The sequence below is a fragment of the Gopherus flavomarginatus genome, chromosome 3 (assembly GCF_025201925.1).
Source record: "Gopherus flavomarginatus isolate rGopFla2 chromosome 3, rGopFla2.mat.asm, whole genome shotgun sequence".
In the NCBI taxonomy this organism is placed as follows: Eukaryota; Metazoa; Chordata; order Testudines; family Testudinidae; genus Gopherus; species Gopherus flavomarginatus.
In genome coordinates, this window is record NC_066619.1 from 107,370,810 (window position 1) to 107,393,108 (window position 22,299).

At 39.5% G+C, this 22,299-nt stretch overlaps 1 protein-coding gene across 2 annotated transcripts in view; it reads left to right on the top strand.

The window, feature by feature from the left end:
• The window catches only part of BNC2 (basonuclin 2), a 364,384-nt gene that overhangs the window by 253,800 nt on the left and 88,285 nt on the right, over window positions 1–22,299 (top strand). For both annotated transcript variants that reach the window (XM_050944150.1, XM_050944151.1), the window contains one exon: window positions 6,202–6,437. In XM_050944150.1, the coding sequence (XP_050800107.1) occupies window positions 6,202–6,437 (236 nt within the window). The remainder of the gene's footprint in view (window positions 1–6,201; window positions 6,438–22,299) is intronic.

A 22,299-nucleotide genomic window follows, 5' to 3' on the forward strand; every position in this document is an offset into this window, starting at 1 on the left:
AAAGTAGATTAAATTAGAACAGCAATGAGAACGGGGTGAAATGAAGATAGCCAAAGGATGCCATTTCATGCTTCTTACTTTGTTTGCACTGTATCAGGATGTCATCTCTCCACCCTAAATGTCCATGTTCTCTCCCTGTTTGAACTGAAGGGTGGATGGGGAGATTTCATGGCCTCTGAGAGCATTTATACCCTTCTCTGGATATTGCTGAATATCTTGCCTATGGGCACCTTCTGTTCCTGGCTAAGGAAGAGACTTCTGAAGAGCAAATTTTTCACCTTTGAAATGTCCTGTGTTGTGCCAAATGGCAGGTATTATTAAAATTTGTTCCAGAGGGAGTATACTCCCCTAGGATTGCTGTAGTTTGCCCGCCCCTTCAGCAAATTATTTACTCATGTGCTGCATTCCCTCCTTGAAGAAGTGTCTTACTTTTGTATAGGTGGGTGGATGGGTGATTGGAAAAAATAGATTTGAACTCCAAATGTGCAGCCATTCATTTTCACCATTCATTCCAGTAAATGTAAAGCTAACTATACTACACACTACTGTATGTAGAAATCGCCACTAATAGTGCTCTGTTTGCTCATCCCGTATTGGTTGTTCTGCGAACTGTGTTGCAACAGTGTTATGGAGCCTTGCCATATGGGTCTTGTATATTTAACCTGCCTGCCAAGTTTTGTTGCTTCAGAAAGTGGCTCAGCTCATTTTAAAATAAATAAATAAAAATCTCCCATTTGTTGCAAGGCTCCCTGAAGTGTGACTCATTCTGCTAGTCATGGAAATATGGCAGTTTAATGTGGGAGTTACACCTATGGTAAAACCAGCAACATAAAACAGAAAATGTTATTTTTAAATTTGTGCATGTGTTTGTTGGGTAGTGTGGTGTTGGGGCTTCAGACAGAAATGGGAATAAGATCTATTTTAATCAATAATATTTTCATGCTAAAATGTGTAGTATTTTTACTATGCAAAATTTTAGCTGTGAGGCATTGTACTAGTCTACTGGAAAGTCTTGATCTTTTTGGAGACATAGACTTTTACTAGATCTGCTTTCCCCACTCCAGAGTTCCTAAATATTCTGCTAGAATCTGGAGATTAGCAAATAATATGTATATTTAAAAGTATAATTCTCATTAAAACTAGCAGGTTTGTAATACTTTTATATTGAACCAAGGCAAATCTCATTTATTCAAAAATGGATGCGAGACTTTAAATATTGTGTGTGTGTGGGGGGGGGGAAATAAATTCAGAGGTAAGATTTCCACTTAGCCTGAACTCACTTTATGTATTTTGGTATAGGAAGGATCCCAGGTCAGTGAGAGGTCTTGCGTATCTGGGCCTCAGCATAACTGGCTGAGTTATGGATAAAGTGAGTGTCTTACTCTGCGTTCTCTGGCTCTTGATAAATCAGACAAGTCATTTAATATTAGTTTAATATACCTTTTGTATTTCATTTCCTTTGAATTGCACAGGGTCCCTCAAAACCAATAAAATGTAAATGGAAAAGCAGATTTTTTTCCCCCATTTTTTACTACAGTTAAAAAAAAAAAAAAAACAACCCACAAATGGAACATTAAAGTTTGTCCATTGATAAATTATAACTGGGTCCAAAGCTTTTGGCATAGAATACTTAATACACACGTACAGGCTAATCCATTGGCTGAAATTTTGCATAGTAAGAACACTACAAATGGTAATGTGAAAAAACAATAAAATGTAAATGGAAGCTGGACTCTGCTTCTCCTGCAGCAGGAGTCTGGATGGAGCCTGAAAATCAGGAGCACATGCTTTGTATATACATGAGTCAGTTTCACAAGAGTTACCTCAAAGAATCATCTTACTAGCTTTCCTGCTAATCCTCAGTGCTTCCTTGTACACAGTGGTGTAATCACAGGGGACAGGAGTCTGGTATATGTGTGGGCAGTGAAGAGTTGTTTCATCTTTCCACCCAAAAGGCTAACGCCAGCTCTGATCAGGCCCAGAAAATAATATAAACTGTTCAAAAACAGGATTGATAACAGAAACACTGATAGACCATAAGCAGAAGCAATGATACTTGATAACTCAAAGAGCTGAGGAAAGAGAGAAGAGATTCCCTGTTCTTACAAGAATTAACAAGAGAGGCAAGATGGATGAGGTAATATCTTTTATTGGACCAACTTCTGTTGGTGAGAGAGCTACATAGAGCTCTTCTCTGAGTAGCTCAAAAGCTTGTCTCTCTCACCATCTGAAATCGATCCAATAAAAGGTATTACCTCACCCACCTTGTCTCTCTAATAGCCTCGGACCAACACGGCTACAATAACACTGCATACAATTAATTAACAAGTTAATAGTTCTTTGGTGTTTAAAGAAAACTTATTTGGCTCCTTTTTTCACTAGTTATAATTCCTGAAATGAACATTTTACATTTAGAAATAATACTCCTCAAAAATATTATTCCACTATGTATTGTTCTACTAAAACACAAGGGCCTTTTACAGGCCATTCCACAAAAATGTCAACTACTTTACTCACAAAGTATGTGGTTTTAAGATTCATTAGACCTCTTTTCCCTCTGTATATCAGCTCATCCAGAGCTGGGGAGTACCAGGAGATGGGGGCAGCATCAGCCACTAAAAAAGGGTGCCAAAATGGGATGGTGCTTCCTAGTCTTAGCACTAAACTTAATATACCGACCTCAGAACAAACACACATGGCTTTTTAAAAGAGTATATGTGTTCTTTCAAAAGTAACATGAGCATTAAGTGTTTTGGCTTTTCTGGGTGAAATCTTGATCCCACTGTAATCTTTAGGAGTATGAGTATTAACTTCAGTTGGGCCAGAAATGACTCAGAGTGTGTATTTTTATGACATCAATCAACAATGCCTTTTTAATAAGGAAACATCTGCTTACGTCATTTTTCAGATATGATAATATCTTATATTTGTACATAGTGTCTTTCATCATGCATACTTTCTTATGCATACTACTCACAAGGATAAATTTACTCACCTTTGAGATGCAGACTCTCTGAGGTAAAATGCAGTAGCTGTTCATCAGCACATAACATCACTAGAGAACAGTTTAAGACAGGAAGTGAAGAAGAAGGCCATATCCAGTTGACATTGGAGCGGAAATTCAGGGAGGCAGAATATTATTACCCAAATTGAAATTTTTCCAGGACATGGAAATAGATATCCTCAGCTTTATATAAAGAGCCATGGGATCTTTATCAATCATACAGGCTCAGATGTTTTATTTTATGGTTTATCTGAAAGACAGCACCTCAACAACAAAATGCCCCCTTCGCACCAGGCTGGAGCACTGAAATTGGTTCAGTGACTATTTAGGGAATAGTCACTTAGGTGCTCTCCAAACAACCTTTTTAAATACATCCAGGTGTTTCTCTCACGCTTCTCTGTGTATTTTCAGAATGTATGGGCAGAAGCAGATACAATTCACTGAGACACAGTGCGGTATTTTTCCTTGTTACTGTTCCTTCTTTTTGTTCTTACTTGAATATTTTATGGTCTTTTTCTAAACAAATAGGATATAATTTTATAGATTATAAATAATGGTGAAAGGTTGCATTCTCTACATTATTTAGTTCCATACTTGAGTGCAGTGAAAAGTAGTTCCATTAATTAATGAGCCACAAAAATTCCAGCTGTTGGCCACACAGTTATTCCTTTTGCTGGCACAAATGCATTTCCTTCCTCTCTGCATGCCTGTATTTCATTTCAGTCTGTAGTGTGCTGTTTGCCTATACTCTCTGAACACTCTTGTGACACACCCATGGAAAAATACATGCCTTTTTTGTTATAAATTATGCATTTGAATGCACATCCCAACTTGTGCTTGAAAAGAATGCAACTCAATGTCTCTATTTGTGGTTACTATAATTTGCAGTATAAGATCCCAGTTCCAAGTTGAAGATGGTTTTGGTGAAATGTAGACAAATTCAGAACTAACTCCTCATCCAGTTTTAAGATCCTAACTAGGGCTGCAGTGGTAAACTTGTTTAAAAAAAAATTAAATCACTTTAAGTGAATTTGGTGCTAGACTGAGCGCCCTGGAGACTGAAGGCCTCTTTGTGACCACAGGATAAGTACAGTGTAGGTTGTGAAAGCTATTACCCAGTGGTTTGCCAGTGTGCTTCAGTCCTCTGGAAGGTCCACTTGTTGCTTTCTCCTCTTCTTGTCTATTCCATCCCTGGACTCTCTGCAAAGGCTTTTGGTGTCAAATGTGGTGGTGGTTTTGTAAAGTGGACGATTTTCCACTAGGAGCAATACCAAGACCACCACACTTTTTTGCATAATTCCCGAACAGTCATTAGAAGAAAACAACTTTCAATCACTACTGACCTGGGTCAATTTGGAAGTAGCACCTTAAACCCCTGAGCCATTCCATCCAACTTTTTAGAGGCAAATACTTACCCTCCCTGTATACATTTTTAAATTAAACTATTTTATTTAACAAAAAGCACCATGCTCACCCCTAGAAGAGGAGTATGATGCAGCAGTTAAAGCACATGACAGAGACAAGTTCAGTTGTTGGCAATGACATGGATTTGTGTGATCTTAGGGCACTTAACCTTTCTGTGTCTAAGTTTCCCAATCTGTAACAATGAGGCAAGTCAAAACTTGCTTTGGAAGGGTGTTGTGAGGCTTAAATTCTTGTGTAAATGTATGGAGATTCTTGGATGGGAGGTGCTATGACTATTATTAATGTTTTATTAATGTGTTCAAATCTTGTTCTTCCATTCCAAGTACCCATTGTTATGTGACTAAAAACAGATTCCATTATTTTCCTTACCCACTATGGAGGCACATACATATCAACACCACCTCCCCCAAATGCATACACACATTCAACAATTTCAATTTTCTAGGTTCTTTTTTCCCTTAATGGAGTACTTTGATATATCTGTTACAGTACTAAAAATGTAGCCATCTTAGGAACAACACCATGGAAAATAACAGAAACATTTTGGGATCTTTGAGCTCTTCAGATTTTAATCTAGCCTGTTTATTAGGTTCTAAATCAGCTGCTCATAAGGCCAAATAGCTGAAGAGTGTTGAAAGAATAACAGACAGAATCCTGCCCTTCACATTTCTGCAATATAAATGCCCTATGGAGAGACATAGGACTTCAATCCCCAAGCTTGCCAATCCCTTATCTTTCATGAACATTAAATTTACATTTAAAGCTACTTATTCAAAGTAGCTTTAACCACTAGAATAGGGAAGATCAGACAAATCAGTTATAAGAAATGAAGTATGAGGAAACCAGAACACTCTGACAAAAATATTCCTTGGAGTAAATGTGTTGAATGAAGCCAGCAGGTAAATGATAAGGGCCTTTACAATCTCAATGTAAGAAAGCAATTTATCAAGAGTACATGAACTCTCCAGTGAATCAAAGAAAAAACCAAAGTGCAGGAGAAGGAACCCCTATAACATTATTTTAAAAGCTCAAAAAGTTCTGTTTAAAACAAATAGTCTGGAAGTTTAGGTGCTGTGATAGAATCCATAAAATGGAAAAGGAATTGAGAGCAAATAGTGGTATATGCTGAAATGTATGATGCCATATGTAATTCCCTCACATTAAACATCATGTAAGGGGATAAAGAATTACCAACAAACCAAAAATAAAGCTCAAACCTCCTGCAAACCTCGCCTCCCCCACTTCTTTAAGCTATTAATATGTTTGATCACAAAATTCATACAAAAGAGATAAGTTGAACTGAATTGGCTATGTTTGCCAGTGTAATAACTAGCAGCTAGTTCAATTAGCAGTAAATTGATGACTCCAGTTTACGATTATGCATGGCAGCAATTTTTAAAACATTGCAGTGGATTCTGTTTTCTGTAGATTAAGGCTCAAATTTTCAGGAGAGTTCATTCATTTGGGTGCATCCATTTCTGGTCACCCCAATGTGAGATACCGAGGGCCCGATTCTTCAGAAATTTTGTGTGTGCCCAGAATTCCAATTGAAGTTAATGGGAGCAGTGAGTGCTCAGTACCTTTGAAAACCAGTAGGGCACCGAAAACTTAAGCATGAAAGAGTAACGGAAACTCTTGAACGTTTGAGCTTTGTGTTTATGTAAGATTCACTTTGACAGAATATTAGATATGCTTTAATAATCATACTTTTATTTTTATTTTCCTCTTTCCCCATCTCTGTGTCTACTCCTACCCCAACCTGTATCTGTCAGCTTTGGACAAGCTTAGCACTCAGCATCTATACCACCCTACCCAAGTGGAAATTGTGCAGTCCAACGTAGTGTTTGACATCAGCAGCCTGATGCTCTATGGTACCCAGGCTGTGCCTGTGAGACTGAAGATACTGCTGGACCGACTCTTCAGTGTATTGAAGCAGGAAGAGGTGCTGCACATCCTGCATGGCTTAGGCTGGACGCTTCGGGACTATGTGCGGGGCTACATCCTTCAGGTAAGAAGAGGTTTAAAGCATGTAGTAAAAATTGTTTGGCTGACCATTATTTTGTATGTTGAAGTTACTAACAGTTGTGCACCCAACATGCTTTTACTACAAGTCTGTCCTTTTAACTGTGGATCTTTAGGTAAATAGCTGTGAGATGTATTTGACATGTTGTACCTTGACTGTGGTACAGTATGTAAAACTTTCTAGTTCCTGTTCACAGTGTTCCCTTTTACTTCCCTGCACTTAGTGTAGGAAATACCTTGAATACTGCAAATACTGAGGTTACTTAGCTGCAAGTCTTATTTAGATACTAAGGCAACTGACATGTTTTCAGGATCTACCACTCAGCTTCTATAATCTGAAGTCCAGTGCAGTTGCTCTTCCCTTCCTTCACTCATTTATTTTTGAGAGAGGACGACTATCCTATAGTGTATTAAAAAGCCATATTCCTGATATAAGTTCGTGGTTAAAAGCTAACCTTTGAGCTTTTACATGTGCTTTTACAGGTTTGTAAACCCATTCCCTTTGTAAAATTGTAACAGCTTGATTTAGTCGCAAAAAATGGCATTTCCATGTTTAATCTTCACCCAGTCACCTGCATTAAAACATGGCATCTGTTAGCATCCAAGATGATTTATTATGCTAACTGTTCAAAAGGGGATTTCAGATCTCTTGTCTCATACCGCATGGTGCTGAGTGCCCTACATTGCTACGGACTTCCATGGGAGTTGAGCACGCTCAGCACCTTACAGATTCAAGCCTATAATTTGGACATACCCGAATGAGCCAACCTTGATTTTGAAGATTACTATTATTGCATTTTTGTATGTATTTTATTAATTTTATTAATTTATTTAGGCACAAATAACATATTTGGCATGGTACAGAACACAGAGGAGTCTTTGTTCCTGCCCAAAGGAACTTTCAATGCTTATTTATTTTATTGCCTGTTTCATGCAACATCCTTTCTGTAGAGGAAGCACATTAGCCTGCACATAATTACACAGTCCTTGATGTATCATGTTTTCAAATAAATTATCTTAAAACTCCTTCTAAAAGATTGTCATTGTAAACAGTTCTTCACTGTAGAAAAAAAGCAAAGAAAAAAAGGCTAACTGTTGTATTGCGGGCCTGCTACTCTTATTAAGGTATATACAAATTCAAAAGTTTTTTACATTATTTTAGCATTCTTTATGGATTTTTTAAAGCTAAATTTTACAGGTGTCCATAGGTAAAATATAATCTGCTATGATTTTAACCCAGTTTCAGAAATTACAATTGATCTTTTCAGAAAACAGTGTGTCTTGGTACATGCTGTAGTTGCTAATAGGTGGCTTGTATTATTGATGTAATATAGATATTTTTTAGTGATGCGATGTATGCTATGCATTACATTTTAAATTCCAGGATTCTGAATGTTGTTGAAAAAGGGTGAAAAAATCCGAGTATCCAGATGGTTCCAGATGACAAGCTTGCTTCCTATTTAGAGACAAACTGTTCATTTTCAACCATATGATAAAATCAAGATAAATATAGGTTCGGAAACAACATTGCAGGCCTCGGATCCGATTCAGTAACCTGGCAGACAAGAAGACTCTCACTGAAATCAGTGAGACTGCTCATTTAAGTGTTGCAGAATCAGGCAATTATCTGTTGGAATGATCTGAAGATATGCAAGAATGGAATGGAATGTAATTATATAGAGGATTATAAACAGTCACACTGTGCATCTGAATGGTGTAAAACCCCATAATACACCATTAGGCTAGAGGTCAGTTTATCTGGCTAAAACTCAATTGTATTGTAGCCCTCAAGGCATCAATTTTACCATTATTGCACTCAACAACAGTATATTGAATATTATGTCAGTTAAAGAGAATAATTATTGAGGCGAGTTAAGGGCGGCTGTTCAAGTCTTGCCACATATTGACTGGGTTTGCAATTGGCTGTAGATTGTGTTACTGGGCAGATGAAGACGTACTGCAAGAGACTTAGTCAAGTCTGTCTATTAGTTTAGCTCTCTAATTTTGTTTGTATTAATGCTAGAAAACAAAGTATTTGAGGGGAAAAGAGAGTTAATAAAACATGTTCAGTGAAACCTGAAGGAATGTGATCAAAATCTTTGGTACCTAACATTATTTAAAAGCCAAAACATAAATGCTAAATACATTGCAGGTAACTTTTTCTTTAGTGGAGGAGGCTGGTGTATGGTAGATTCTGTATGGGAACATGTGGTACCCACGCCACCGGCACTTTTGAGTTCACAGTAGTGAATATTATAGTGTGTAGGTTTTTCTGTGAGGGTCATCACTGTAGAACTTGAGCACTTCCCAGGTATTATTCTGTTTTTCCATACAAAAAGCTGGGTATGGAAGTATTATTAGCCTCATGTTACTGATAGGGAGACAGAGGCCCAAAATTAATTGTCAGTATTCACACAGGGAGAATGGGGAACTGAACCCAGATCTCCTAAGCGCCAGTCCAGTGCTGTGGCTACAAGGCCTTTCTTCCTTTTGCATGCAGATTCATTTCTGTTATAACCTAGTATATTCACTTGCTCAGAACTTTCCCATGTGTATGTACACAGCCAATGTGCTTGGATCTACTTAGCAAAAGCTTGTCGTGTTTTCAGGAAGTTAGCCAATTCCACCACACAGGGGAAACTAGGACCCAAGTGGTGTTCTCTTCCCCCTGCCTTGTGACCTTGGGGGAAATTTGCAGATAGTAACTAGCCAGAGACTCCCATGGGTAGGCGCAGCTGGGGAAGCTTCCAGGCACAAACGTTCAGATACTCTAAGAATTTACAACAGTTTTGACTAAACTGTCTCTGCCCTATGATGATTGGCTGTTTGCTTCAACCTTGTCCCTCACAATCTCTTCACATCAGTTTTACTCCAGACCTGCCCCTCTGAACCTCTTCTTCCCTGCCTTGTCCTCCCTCGCCTCCCTTCCCATCAGTGTCCCTTCTCCCTTTACTTTTCTTTCCAAGTAGCTGATCCCCTCCTAACTAAATCCACCAAAAGAAGAAAAAAAATCACAAGACTAACATGACATCGTTTGCTACCATCATCCTGCCCATAGTCTTGGGGCTTGGCTACACTCGAAAATTCAAAGCACTGTCGTGGGAGCGCTGCCATGGCAGCGCTTTGAAGTGTGAGTGTGGTCGCAGCACCAGTGCTGGGAGAGAGCTCTCCCAGCGCTGCACGTACTCCACCTCCTCATGGGGATTAGCTTGCAGCGCTGGGAGCCGCGCTCTCAGCGCTGCGGCACTGTTTACACTGGTGCTTTACAGCGCTGTATCTTGCAGCGCTCAGGGGGGTGTTTTTTTTCACACCGCTGAGTGAGAAAGTTGCAGCACTGTAAAGCACCAGTGTAGCCAAGGCCTTGGTCCATAATGAAGGGGAATATCAGCAGCAGTGGCCATTGCAAATCTCCATGCTCCTAGTCCTGAATACAAATTTCATAGAGCTGGTTTCCATCCAATGTGGAAATTCTGATATTTCAACATTTGTTTTTGTCCTGAATCAGGATAAAAAGTAAAAACACTGAAAACTTTCATGGAACAGTGAGTTGTGAAAAACTCTGATTCAGAAATGTTGAAATGCTTTGTTTAGACGTTCCAATCAACACCAAATATTTCAACATTTCTGAACTGAAATATTTCAGTTCAGTTCAACAAATCAAAACAAAATATTTTGCTTGGCTTAATTTGACATTAGTCTGTGTTCCCTCAAGCTGCCATGGAGTCTGATGGAAGTTGTAGTTCAGGTGCTTCATGCCTCCATTTCCCTCTATGGATTGGGTTCCTCACCTGAACAACAAGGTGCATCCCAGGGTGCATTACCAAGGTGCACCTTGGTACAATGACTCCCATAATGCACCACAGTGATTCAAAGAGAGGAAAGACCATAGAGCACCATGTGAGATGTAACAGCTAGGGAGCCCGACTCAAAGAGGAGAATAGAAGCATGAGGCACCTGAACTAGAAAAACCTATGAGACATCATGGCAGCTCAGGCAGACACAGACTAATGTCAAACTGACCTGAAACTAAATGGGTCTGTTTGGTTCAAGAAACTAAAATGTGTTGGTTGTGTCAACCTGAGCTGATATGAACTATAATATTTTGATTGTCCCAATAGAAAATTTTAAAAAATTAGTACAATAAAAGCTTTCCCGCAGATTGCCATCAATAAAATTTTCAGGGAAAATTCCCAACCACCTGTATTCCAAAATAATTTAAAGAGGAACAGGAGAGGCACACCTAAAGCAGCCAGTAGCAAGCAAGTCAGACAGCAGAGTTGTGCTGGTCTGTATGTGTGTCTTCCACACAGTTGTGATTCCCCCTGGTTTTTGGCTGCTCAAGGATTTTGTCTTTAATAGTGAATTTAAAAAGTAACTTGGACAGGTAACATTTTTGGTTCTTGTGGAATGACGTGTTGCATCATTCAGCCAAACCCTTAATGGACCATTATAATGATACAACACTGAGCGCACTAAGCAATTCAGGGGGTTGGTAAAGTGATGGAGTCTTTCACCGGTATTAGAATCTAGGCAAGGTCGATAATGGGGGAAAGTCATTAACACCTGTAAGTTGTTCAATAGCCAGTGCACAGTGAATGGTGGTCTTTATCGAGTTCCTGGTGCGCAGGTGTACACATCATAATTGACACTGATTGACAATCTGGTATGCAATCTCAGCATAAGTAAGGTGGGAGGCTAAACTATTCTTTCATTCCTAGAGTGTGATCCCAGAGAACATACAGGGGTAGGAAACTGGACAAAGAAAGGGCTTTAGTTTTTAGGGCTGTTAATCTGGTGTCTACCAAAAGAAATGAATTTGTTTTATTTATTCTAGTATTCTGCTACTGAACTATAGGTCTTCTTGCTGAGAAAGTGCAATGTGAATCCATCTTTGTGTCAGGGAGTTCTTCTGTCATCCAATTTAAATATGCTGGTTCAGATTCTGGCACCCTTACTCATGTTGAGAGTACTTTGCTCTGGCTCAACTTTCATTGATTTCAATTGGGCCACTTGTGCCATAAAGAATTGCTTAATGTGAATAAGGGTTGTAGATTCTGATCTTTACAAATAATCATTTTATGTTGTTGTTAATAACGATTCAGTACTTTTAAAAGCCTTAATGAGCAATTAATACTTGCAGCATCACAATACAGATGAGGAAGTTAAGGCACAGACATCGAGTTAGTGGCCAGGATTAGAATCTAGGTATTCTTTATGCTTTTCTGTTCACAAACCATCTGCAAAAATCCTACCATAGGCATTTAGTTAACAATTCCAGAAAAGACTCCAGCTCAGTCTCCCATTTCTGTGATGGCTCTGCAGGGCTAACCAGACTACAAAGAGATAAACACTTGTTATAGTCACTGAAGTCAGCTGAATACACAGAGGGAGTCAAATAAGATTGTTGTTTTTCCACAGACACTTCTCTAATGATAACTGCACACTAACTCAGTCAAGTTGCACATGCTCTATATTTGATGGTGTAGTGTTTTTTTTAACTCAGTTTTGAAATATATATCTATTTTTAAATCTCTGAAGTGTACCCACATCCATATCAGAGGTCTGTTCCTACATGGAAAAGCTGTATTATCTTTGGGTGACAGTATTCTGCTAGCTTTGTAAATTATAACCGGTCAGCGTTTGCACCTAAAGAAGATAGTGGAAAAGGTTGTTCTGTCTTACTGGCCTGATTATATCAGAAGGGAAATGGATTGTTCTTTTGACCCATTTTGGCATCGAGAGTAGGTAGAGGTGTTTGAGGAGAGACCAAAGAACTGTAATGTGTTTTTCTCCTTTTCTTTCCAGTCCCCTGCATAATCATTATTAACCTGATGTGGCTATGGACATTATTTAACTATCCTTAAAATTAAATATTGCTCACAATTGGATTTGCCTTTGGCAGATTACAATAAAGCATTGATAGTGACGCTCAGGATAGAAAGCATTGCCCTCCTTGAGCAGAGTGCATATCTGTGTCTCAGCTTTCCTGTCCATTCCCATCTGTTAAAATAACATAGTGCCTAGCTAAGGATATTTGTACACTACAGTTTCTGCAGTGACACAGCTACGATGCTGCAGTTGTTTAAACCAGGCCTAAGATGCTCATGTTTTTGCTATCAAGCATAAGTCCTAGACATTCCTGGGTTTATGTAAGCAGTTTCCTGAAGAATCTCCACTCAACACATAAGCATCACTAGCAAAAAAAGAGCACACTGGAGATGTCAGCTGGGCTAAGAATACGTGCGGTAATGGTAACATACCTTCTTAAACTCAACACTGTCCATTAATAACAATCATATGTCATGTGAAATTGCAGTCCCAAGACAAGCATTTCTTCACAACAGGATTCCATCTAATTGGGTAATACCTACAACACATTGTTTATGATGATGAAAATAATTAAACCGTCAGGATTTTGCAATCTAATGGTGACATGGGTAGCAAGCCAAAAATAATTGTATCCATTTCAGTCAGAGAAAATTCTTCTGCTTTTCTTTCAGATAGATTGTAAGAAGATGCAACAAAATGACAGCTGACGATTACCTACCATGAGTACAATGAAAATGTATCTTATGTATGTTGGGTGTCTCTGCATTTAACAAAGGTTTCTTTCTCCCATCTAAGTTTGGCTCTCTCTTTTTCTAAGTGTATTTAACATCAAACTATCTTTATTAATGAATACTTTGCACTTATTTAACAAATTCCATCTGAGGATCTCAGAGCAGCTTACAGGCATTCATGAATTTAGCCTTTCCACGTTCCTGAGAGATAGGTGACCATTATCCCCTTGTTACAGATTGAAAATATGAGGCATCAAGAAGTTTAATAGGCAGCAGATTAAAACAAACAAAAGGAAGTATTTCTTCACACAACACACAGTTAGCTTGTGGAACTCTTTGCCAGAGGATGTGGTGAAGGCCAAAACTATAATAGGGTTAAAAAAAGAACTAGATAAATTCGTGAAGGATAAGTCCATCAACTGCTGTTAGCCAAGATGGGCAGGGATGGTGTCTAGTCTCTGTTTTCCAGAACCTGGAAATATGCAACAGGGGATGGATCACTTGATGGTTACCTGGTCTGATTATTCCCTCTGAAGCACTTGGCATTGGCCACTGTCGGAAGACAGGATACTGGGCTAGAAGAACCTTTGGTCTGACCCAGTATGGCCATTCATATGTTATGTTCTTTTGTTCTTAAGTTAGGAGGCTTACCCAAGGAAGTCTGGGGCAGAATGTGGAATAGAACCCAGACTTCCAACTCTTAGCCCAGTCATTTCATCACCTTTCCATGTTCAGTTAATAATTGCCACTGATATTTAAATTATTTGAAGGTGGAAGGGAGTTACCTTTCATTTATGGCTTTATTAATTCTGCCTTTTTTCAGGTTTGTGCAGTATATTCTGCTCTGTATTTTCCTTCTCTTATTTGTTGTTTCATTATCTTCACTTTTGCTCCTTTGCTCAAGTGTTCTCTCTGTTTAACTTCTCTCTACCAAGACCCCCAAACCCTGGCAGTTTTCAGAGCATCTGTGTGAATGAAACGTAAATTGATGACTGTATGTGCTGCTTATTTCTTGCTTTCAGTCCCTCTTTTTCTCCCCTCTTGCTTTTCTCTTTCCATTCCCACTTACTCCCTCTGTTGTCCTTTTCTCCCAACTCCCTTTCTCCCAACTCCCTCCTTCAACCTCATCCCCATTCAACTTCCCTTCCTTCCCCACTCCCTCCTCTTTATCACATTATGCCAGGGCAACCGACAGAAATTCTGGGCCCAGGGCCAGGGCCATCCCTGGGGAAATACTGTGTGCTGGTGCTCTGTGACTTGTCTCTTGCAATGAAGCAGAGGGCTGTCTAATCCCACCTGGTCAACAGTGGTGTATGTAATACTCATATATAGTGGTAACTAGGAAATAGTCAACCTTTATGTAGTTGCCATCCAGTGGTTTCTGAGAACAAGAAATAACTAGACTATCTCAGATACCTCAGGGTGGCAAAGGCAACCATTGATGGCTGGCAAAGGCAAAAAGAGACTCCGTACGCATATGTTTCTTTTACCAGAGAAGCCGTCCTGGTTGTTTACAATATTGGGGTAAGCGAAACAGTGATACGGAGCATACAGTCATCCACTGACTGAAACATGGTTTCACACAGCTGGGCACAGAGTGTGGAAATGGCTGTTACTGTCAGGCATACACCAGAACCATGTGTGCTTTTTTTTAAATTGAGCCGAAAAGCTCTTTAGCTGCCAAGAACTAAATTAATGGTTCTATTTCTTCTGCAACAATTGGTGAAATCACAAACACCTAAAACAGAGTGAAGAGGGGGAGGTGCATTTTACCTCAGTCTCTCTGCTTCTTGAGGTGTGAGTGATGCCATCAGGTGAACTTGGGTCTTGGCAGGTAAGCAAAGGAGGAAACAATTTTAATCTTTCAGAAATTCCATTAACCCTTTGTGATCAGAAGCCTTCTTAAATGATTATTTTAAATAAATAAAATGGGATAATCTGTGGGCATGTCCAGTGTTATCCTCATCTCCTCTGCCAGAGAATCGCTCTTCTCACTGAACATGCTCATTTGAATCAGTCGTCAGAGCAGATCCTCCGTGAAATTCACTTGACTACATCGAGGAGCTCTAACTCTTGCTCTGTTTGGGGTCAGAAGGCATGGGGTTAATGCCAATGCCCAAGTTCCATGTTAGCAGTTCAAGGATCTTTTTTAAACGCCTTATATTAGTGAGAATAGCTGTGCAGTCTCTGCACCCAGAACCACAGAGATCATGATTCTCTCCCTCCCCATCTCCCCTCCCCTTTCACCCCACCCCACTGTAGTACTGAGATTAGTGCCTCTGCTCACTAAAGACCAGTATATCCTATCTCCTGATGACTTCTGGCTGAATTCAAATTGTGGTCTGGGAGGTGAAAGGGTCAGTCCATTACCTAGTCAGCCACATATCAACTGAGGTTAGCTCAATTAGAGTACTTCGTATTTGGATCCTTCCAAACCATGACAGTTGAATAGTTAGACTTTTCCCAATTTAGACACCTACTGCCCTTATCTTGAAATTTGGGGGTAATTTTGATTGTCTATGTGTCAGAGCTGGCTTCAGGCAGTATGAAAGCTAGGACCACAGAGACTTAGGAGTCAGGAAAGCCCCCAGAGACTCAAACTTGTCATCTATCTAGCATCAGTTGATTTAATGCTTTTCTTGAAGTCTAAGGGATCTCAGGGGGACTTTTTCCCCTCGCAGCACCAATCTTTCAATGAGGTACTAGTGCTTGTCCTAAGCAATAACAAAGAATAACAGTGAAGTGTGAATGACTCTTATTAGAAGGGGTAAATGTCATTAACACTTATTGTTTGCCTTCTAGGCAGTAAGAGAACAATGCCAAGCACAGAGAGCGAAACAAAAAAAACCTACCTTAACACTGTACACTCTGAATCTATAAGGTTAAAACCTTATATTTTAATTAAGGAATTTAGTTTTATTTCCGTTTAAGAAATCTCTCCTGTGTGTTGGTTGACATGTATGTAGAAATGGGAAGTAGCATATCCTTGTGTCTTGAACACTTGCCTTGGATTCAGGAAAACTGAATTCTTCTGCTGGCTCTATTTTTTTAACTCGTTGCGTGACTCTTCTGGGTGTCAGTTTTCCTCATGTACAAAATTATCCTAATTAATATTTGGGTGTTGTAAGACTAAATTAGTTAATGTTTGTAAAGTGCTTTTGAGATCCTCAGATGAAAGGGGATATGTAATTACTAAGGGCTGGTCTACACTAGAAAATTAAATCTATCCAGTTACGTCGCTCAAGGGTATGAAAAATCCACAACTCCTGTGCAACATAGTTAAGCCAACCTAAATCCCAGAGTAGACAGCTCTAGGTCAATGGAAGAATTCAATCTAGTTGCCACCTCTTGAGAAGATGGATTTACTACAGCAGTGGAAGTACCTCTTCCGTCACTGTGGTACATGTCTACATTGAAGCACTGCAGTTGTGCCGCTGTAGTGTTTTAAGTGTAGGCATAGCCTATGTAGTAGTATTGCTAAGTAAAATTCTGAACGTCACCACTATCTGGAATAGGATTTGTCAGTAATACATTTTTAACATAATCTTTTTCGCAAACTTGAGGGGAAATAGATTGTATCATCTTTTAATTTTGGGACATTGTGGATGATCTTTGCCTTATTATAGTAGACAAAAAATTAATGAGTATTTGTGTCTGCGTATATACAGTCTTGAAATCCAGACTCCATGAATTTAATGACAGAATTCCCATTAACTTCAGTGGAGCCAGGATTTCACCCTTGGAGCCTTGCAATTCCTCCTACAAGAAGGATGTGGAAGTCAGTGTTATTCATTGACATTCATCCCGCAGAGCCAAGAAATCCCTTGCAGGAGTAGTTGGAATTTTAAGGCTGCAGGACTGTATTATGTCTACATATATGATGGTGTGATCTGCTAAACAGAAATTTGATATGGAAGTATTGGGTATTGCCAACCCCAAACATTCAAAATTATAAATCAGACTTACAAAATTGTGAGATTGTTTTAATCATGAGATAAAAAAATAGATTTTTGGTTTTATTTGCCTGTTTGTATTTGAGCATTTAGGGTTCACGTTTTTAAGCTTTTCTTCACAACCATTAGGCTGGCTTGCTTGCTTGCTTTCTTCAAAAGAACTTCAGGAGCAGTGGTTTAAGAAGAACGCCTACTATCGTTAGACCCATGATAAAATCACAAGAGTTTACAACACTGCAGAAGTCGTCCTGAATCACTAATAATTATGCAGGTCATCCCAAACAAGTTTTTATATCCAACACACACTCCTATGTATGTCACATCTTTTATAGAAAAACTTTTTAAAGCTTTAGCAAGTGTTAAATAATTTTACTGGTACTATTTTTCATTCCTTGCAACTGTAAAGCCAGCTTCCTCCTTGTGATGAGTCTACCCAGAAGGAGAGAGAAATGATCACTAACAACATTTTAGAAAACTCTAAAATAGCTTTTCTGGGTACACCATCACATTTTTAAGGGCCAGTATCTTGGGACATTCCAGAACTAGAAGAAGCAAGTGCTGCATGTCCCACTGGAAAACTTGAACTCTCTTCCTCTTTCATTGGTATAAAGTTCCCATTTTTTAGGCACAAAGGGTTGTTAGATAATGGATGTTAGACTGGTCAGTGGTCCAGACCTGCCTATCAGTCATCCTATGCCTCAGACCAAGATAATTTTTGCTTTTGTTTTTGAGGTGTGGGAGCAGAGGTGGAGCGGGGGAGGAGCAGGAAGGAAAAATGTCTATGGCAGATTGTTTTGAAAATAAGTATTTTGACTGTTTTGAGACTTCTCAGAGGTATGGAATGTTCGAAGCTGGAAGATGGATTAGCACAGGTGAGGTGGCCAATGGCACGTGATGAATGTCATTTAGATATCACCAGCACATCGTGACAGGTTCCCCCCGGGTTCCACCTGGAACTGGGGTACCACTGAGCTCCCCAACCCACCAGCCTGGGCTCCCACTCACTCTTAACACTGTGACAAGCTGCAGACATGCTCCTGGTCTTTCACTTTCACCAGCACACAAGTAGATACACACTCAGCTCTAGTAACAGTCAGATAGGTTTTCTGACCAGCCTCTGCATGGCTGTACAGCTAGGGCACTTACCAGCTTCTCAGGTGCACACCTTCTCTGGAGGGTAAACCCAAAATTATACCATCTTGCATTGCACATAGAACTATACAGCTTAAACTCATAAAATTTGCCCTCTCCCTCAATGTGGAGAGAGAGATGTAACAGGTTTCTGCCTCAAGTTATGATTTTCACAGACTGGTTTTAGAGAAAACAAAAACAAGTTTATTAACTGCAAAAGATAGATTGTAAGTGATTATAAGGGATAGCAAACAGATCAGAGCAGGTTACCTAGGAAATAAGCAAAAATGCAATCCAAGCTTAATATACTAAAGAGATTGGATATGAGTAGCAAATTCTCACCCTAATTGTTGATTTAAGCAGTTTGCAAAGATCCTGGAGGGGCCATCTGCACTTGCTTGCAGCTTAAAAACCCGAAGTATTTCTTTTGCAGGTTAGGAATCCCTCTAGCCTGGATCCAGCCCTTCCCCTCCCGGTTCAATCCTTATTCCTCAGGTGTTTTCAAGAGTCTTCTTTGGGCGAGGAGTCAGTGAAGAACCACAGTGAAGTCATTCCCTTGCCTTAATAGCTTTTGCATATGGCAGGGAACCCTTTGTTTCCAAGCTTGGTTCCCATGCCTGGTCAGTGGAAAAACACTGGTATTCCAAGATTAAGTCCAGTACCAGGTAATTTGGTCATATGCCCATGTAGAGACACAGCAGCCATGACTTGGAGGCTGTTTGTAGCATCCTCAGGAAGGCTCCCCAGTGGGAAATTAGCTTCTTCTAAGACCTATTGTTCTCCGTAATGGCCCTTCCCAGCCAGCCATCTAGACTGATTGCATTCTGCCTAGTGGGCATTCCCCAGGTGTAAACACATTTGTAACAGATGCATAAATAATAATCCGAACATCAGATACCAAAATGATACATGTGTACGCATAAGATAATCATATTCAGTGAATCATAACCTTTTCAATGGTCTGTTACATAACCTATCTTGCATGAAAGACATCATAGTTATGCCATAATCTTATCATATAATAATATTACTATAAATTATGGGGTGTAATGCAACACACATTTGGTCTTGCATGTAATATTAGAGCAGGGAAAGTAATTTGCACCCATAGAAAGAGGGGCCTAGTTGGAACACACTGGCCTTATTTCAGCAAGGTGCTTAAGACCTTCCCTCATTTTAACTTTAAATTAGTGGGAATTGTGGCCATAGCCTTTCTGCAACCAATAGAAATTCTCCCTCCCAGTGCTTCCCCTAAGACGGAAGAGCTCTACACCCCTTACATGATGAATGTCATTTATGACCTCTATGTCACTACTGCCTATTTGGTCTTATGTGTAATGCTAACATGGGAGCACATATGCATGAAAAGTGCCAGCTTTACAATTCTGGAGACCCATGTTCTTCTATCCATGTACAGAACGGGTATTGTATTGGCAATGGCAGTTCAAGCTTCCTTATGTCACCTCCCAACCATCCCTTGAGAGGAACCATTTGTAAGAGAGTATATCTGTCTATTTATGAATTTAATATGTATTACAGAAGTCTTGTGTCAGACACTAGTTACATTCTGTATGGTTTCAACTGATCTGCTGACTGTGGCCTCTTAATTGATTTTATTACTACACTCATATTAATATGTAAATAGTGAGAGGAGGTTGTTTTGGGGTTGTCTGTAAGTTCGAAGGGTATTTAGATAGCTGGGAGAAAATGGGCATAACTGTGGAAGGGTTAGCTCTAAATGAAGACGGCCACAAAAAACAATGTAGGGCTCACATGGTCACTGTCCGCAGATGTGCAACTGTGTAATGTAAATCATCTGGGTTCCATGGTTTAATTGAGACACTGGGTTTAAAAAGTTTTAACTTTTATAGTGTGCTTGTTCTGTTGACACATGGTAGTCTGCAGTATCAAAAATATCAATGGAAATGTAGTACGTTAACAGGCAACTGCTCACTTTACCAGTTTAAAGACTTGTTGGCTGGAGTAGGGTGAAAATGTCAACACAGTAGAAAACTTCAGTCTTCTAGGTTTTAAAGTGTTTCTGATAGTTTAAATATCAAGCTAATTTGAGGTTCCTTAGATGTCTGGGAGATTTGAAATGAATAGACATCTCTCACACTTGCAGATTTATATATTTTCCCCAGCAAATAACTTTGTTAGCATAGTGTTAATTGTTCAAGTGTATTTTCCTCACAATAGTGCAAATGCTGAAAAAGCAAGAAAGTGATAAATGAAGACATCATTCACAACAGCACAACAGTCGGATCCAAGCATTAGCCCGCCATTGGTGGCCACACAACTACAATAGTATCTCACTAACATGCTCACTTTCACTTCAACAATGCTGTTATCCAGAGTGCACACAAGAAAGAAATGCAAATCACACTGCCATGCAAAACCTTAGTTCCTGTTGTATTGTACAAAAACCCACATTTCTTATTGACTCAGCTCCATTTCTCATTGTCAGAACCTAAGCCCCAATTCAGCAAGATACAGAAGCACATGCACATGAGTAGTACTATTGACTTCAGCAAGTTGCTACTCATACCTTTAAGGTTAGGCACATGCACTCTTCCGTATTGGGGTCATCATGAAGGTCTGTTACCTCAGTCACTTCCCTTTGCAGCTGGGATCACTAAACACAGCCACTTTCCTGGAAAGGCTGCCATTTATTTAAAATGTGAAGCTTTGAATGGGAACAAATTACAGGTCACTACAATATAGTGTGTGAGGAGTTTTTTGATTGAAAATGACAAGGTTCCTAGCAACTTTCCTTTCTTTTTAACTCTTTCTTCTCCTGTAGATTCCCCTATGCCACTGCCCTGAAGTTTATTTGCTCTAGAGAAGTCGAGCAAAAACCCTGGGATTGGTGGGTGGGAGGGTGGCAAATTCTACAGTCTGAGCCACTTGAATGGGCAAATCCTGCCCTACATCTCCTGTCAGTGGTGGAGAGCCCATTGCGCATGAGGGCAGGAGAGCCCAAATTAGGGTGTCCACAGCCCCTGTGTGCCAAGTTTCTGCACTCCTTATGTGCTCACCATGAACAGGGAGTAAGTGGAAGGAAAAACAAGGGTAAAGCCATCTCACAAATCCCCTGCGTATTCCTCTCCCTGTTCCCTTGGGGTGGTTGTATAGGCACCACTGCACCCCTGATGAGACAGTAGTGGCCATGGAGTAAACTTTGCAAGATGATTCCCTTCCTTCCTGGACTTACAGTCCTCCCTAATCTAAAGCATAGACCTATTGCTCAGGCTATTCAGGGAGCTAAGAATTTGCCTAAAGTGCTAAGCTGATTTGAAAGTATGAACAAGCTACTAACATGAGTTTCTCTTCTCTTCAAAATGAGACTGGACATAATTTACTTAATACGCTCTGTGGGGAAAAAAAGGAAAGAAGTTTTGGAAAAGCAGTTTTAGAACTGCATTGATCCATGAGAGATTGAGCTAATGCGAAGAATACAGTACAGCTAAAGAGTCAGATGCAAGGAATGGAGGAGTTTTAAAATGTTATGTTTTCATCAAACTTTGGCATGTTTAAAAACCAGCCTTCCTTCCTAGTATCCCGGCCTTTTATTTCTATTGGCAGCTTGTAGTTTGTATCACTCAAAAATTTATAATGAATCCATAAAAAATAAATAGTATTGCATTTTGTTTAGGGAAAACAGGAGATCTGCACTTTGACAGATTCACTTAGATGGGCTGACAATATAACTGTGTTTGGTGTGCATGGCTTTAAAAAAATGTTGGACATATTTTGTGTATAGCCCTTTGAGAATTAATTCTGACCAGATTACACTGTAAATAATGTTAACAGTCATAAAATAAACACAGCCGTGGTTTGTACCATATGTTTTGTAATTATTTTGTGGCTTCTTTTTTTGTTTGTTTTTACTAATAGGGAGCCTACTGATAGCTCTGTGAAGTTGTGTTTACGTATGCGGGGGGGGGGGAATGGGAAGTAAATTAAACTTGTACTTTTAAAAAAAACTTGACTTCACACATGAGTGTGTCTGGGCAAATTTGGATGTTAAAACAAAAAAAAAAAGGCTCCAAATATGAAGTCACTAACATTACAAACACAGTATAATCATGTTTGTGTGTGGCAGATTTTGGTATCTAATTTAATAGCACCTTAGTCCATGAGCAGTCCCATTTGAAGTCCATCCATTCCCTATTTGCCCCCCACTCTTTTACTTGGGCTGCTT